This window comes from Eimeria mitis, genomic scaffold (genome assembly GCF_000499745.2).
Source record: "Eimeria mitis Houghton genomic scaffold, Emh_scaff1777, whole genome shotgun sequence".
Taxonomy (NCBI): Eukaryota; Apicomplexa; class Conoidasida; order Eucoccidiorida; family Eimeriidae; genus Eimeria; species Eimeria mitis.
The window spans coordinates 7,494-8,862 of record NW_013570094.1 but is presented as its reverse complement, the minus strand read 5'-3'; the positions used below and the strand labels follow the sequence as shown (position 1 = coordinate 8,862).

The 1,369-nt window shown below is 40.9% G+C and overlaps 1 protein-coding gene across 1 annotated transcript in view; it reads right to left on the bottom strand.

The window, feature by feature from the left end:
• EMH_0043340 (nucleoside-triphosphatase, putative) overlaps positions 1-1,167 on the bottom strand; it is a gene marked incomplete at both ends in the record, with an annotated part of 1,997 nt that extends 830 nt beyond the window's left edge. Inside the window, 3 exons of the mRNA XM_013495835.1 lie at positions 144-278; positions 660-783; positions 931-1,167. Of these exons, the coding sequence (XP_013351289.1) occupies positions 144-278; positions 660-783; positions 931-1,167 (496 nt within the window). The remainder of the gene's footprint in view (positions 1-143; positions 279-659; positions 784-930) is intronic.
• Positions 1,168-1,369: the final 202 nt, after the last annotated feature.

The window sequence follows — 1,369 nt, the reverse complement described above, 5'->3', positions numbered from 1 at the left end:
TATTTTATTTTTTTCTTTTTTTTCTGTCTCCTTTTTGTCTCCTCCTCTTTCTGTTTCTGTCTCTGTATGTGTTGCTGTCTCCTCTGTCTCTGTATTTAGTTTATTTATTTCTTTGTTTGTGTTTATTTCTCTTATAATCTCACCTGTCTCCGTTTTAACAACAGGAGCAGCACAATAAGCAGCAGCAGCCTGCTGCAGCTGGCAGGTGTCTCCTTTATAAAAAGGAGACAGTAGCTGCAGTGCTTGTAAGTCCTTTATAGGTTCAATAAGAGCTTTTCCTGTTAATACAATAGGTGCATTTGTATATATAAACTCAAATATTTGTGTGAAACTATCAAAGCCTGTATATGAGGCTTCTTGGTTTGCTGGGAGAGGTATAGATGGGTTTAGTAATATATTATATACTGCAGCACTGCATGCATCGAAGTCTCCTGTCCCTTCTATCTCTTTACATCCATCAATATATATTCTTTCTCTTAGTGGTTTACTTGGGTCTATATCTATAGAGAGACAGGATAGATGGTTTAGTGTTTTTTTATTTATTTCTTTATTTGTCGATGTACAATAAGAAGCAGCAGGCCTTATTCTTTGTCTCTCTATAGATGTATATACTTTTATTTCCCTTTCTTTGTCTCCTTTCTTCTCTATATACACCTCACCTGTTGAACATGTTTGTTTATATCCTCGGGGGAGACAGGGATTCATACAAACCCCCCCAATAATATTTTTTTTGTTGCTGCAGTATACCTTATAAAAAACACCAATGGCGCTGCTGGCCCCCAGCTGCATAAAGGATGTAGATAGTACATCTATATTAGGGTCTTCCTCATTTATATAACCAAAAGAATATAAATTTATTGTATTTATAAATGAAGGGATGCTGTTAGGGTTATATATAGGCAGTACAATCTGTGTTGATGCCCCCCCTACCTCTATTATACTCGTTAGGCTTTGCTGCAGCTGCTGCTCCAGTTCTCTCCTTTTCTCCTCTTGCTGCTGCTGCTGCTGCAGCAGCTCCTGCTGCTGCTGCTCCCGCTCCTGCTGCTCCTGCCGCTGCTGTTGCTGCTGTTGTTGTTTCTCTTTCCCGTCAAAACCTCCCCCCTCCCCCTGCAGCTGCTGCTGCAGCTGCTGCTGCTGCTGTTGCTGCTGCTGGTGCTGCATCTGCATCTGCAGTTGCTGCTGCTGCTGCGTGGTTGCTTCTATCTGCTGCTGCAGCAGTTTAGCTTTGTTAAAATTTCCTAAGAGTTGATTTGCTGCTACAAAAGCTAGGAGTCCCTCCTCTGTGCCGGTGATGGGTCTACACCAGTCCTCATTCGTAAAGAAAGAGAAACCATCAACACTATAAAAACTATTTATACTATTTATAAAG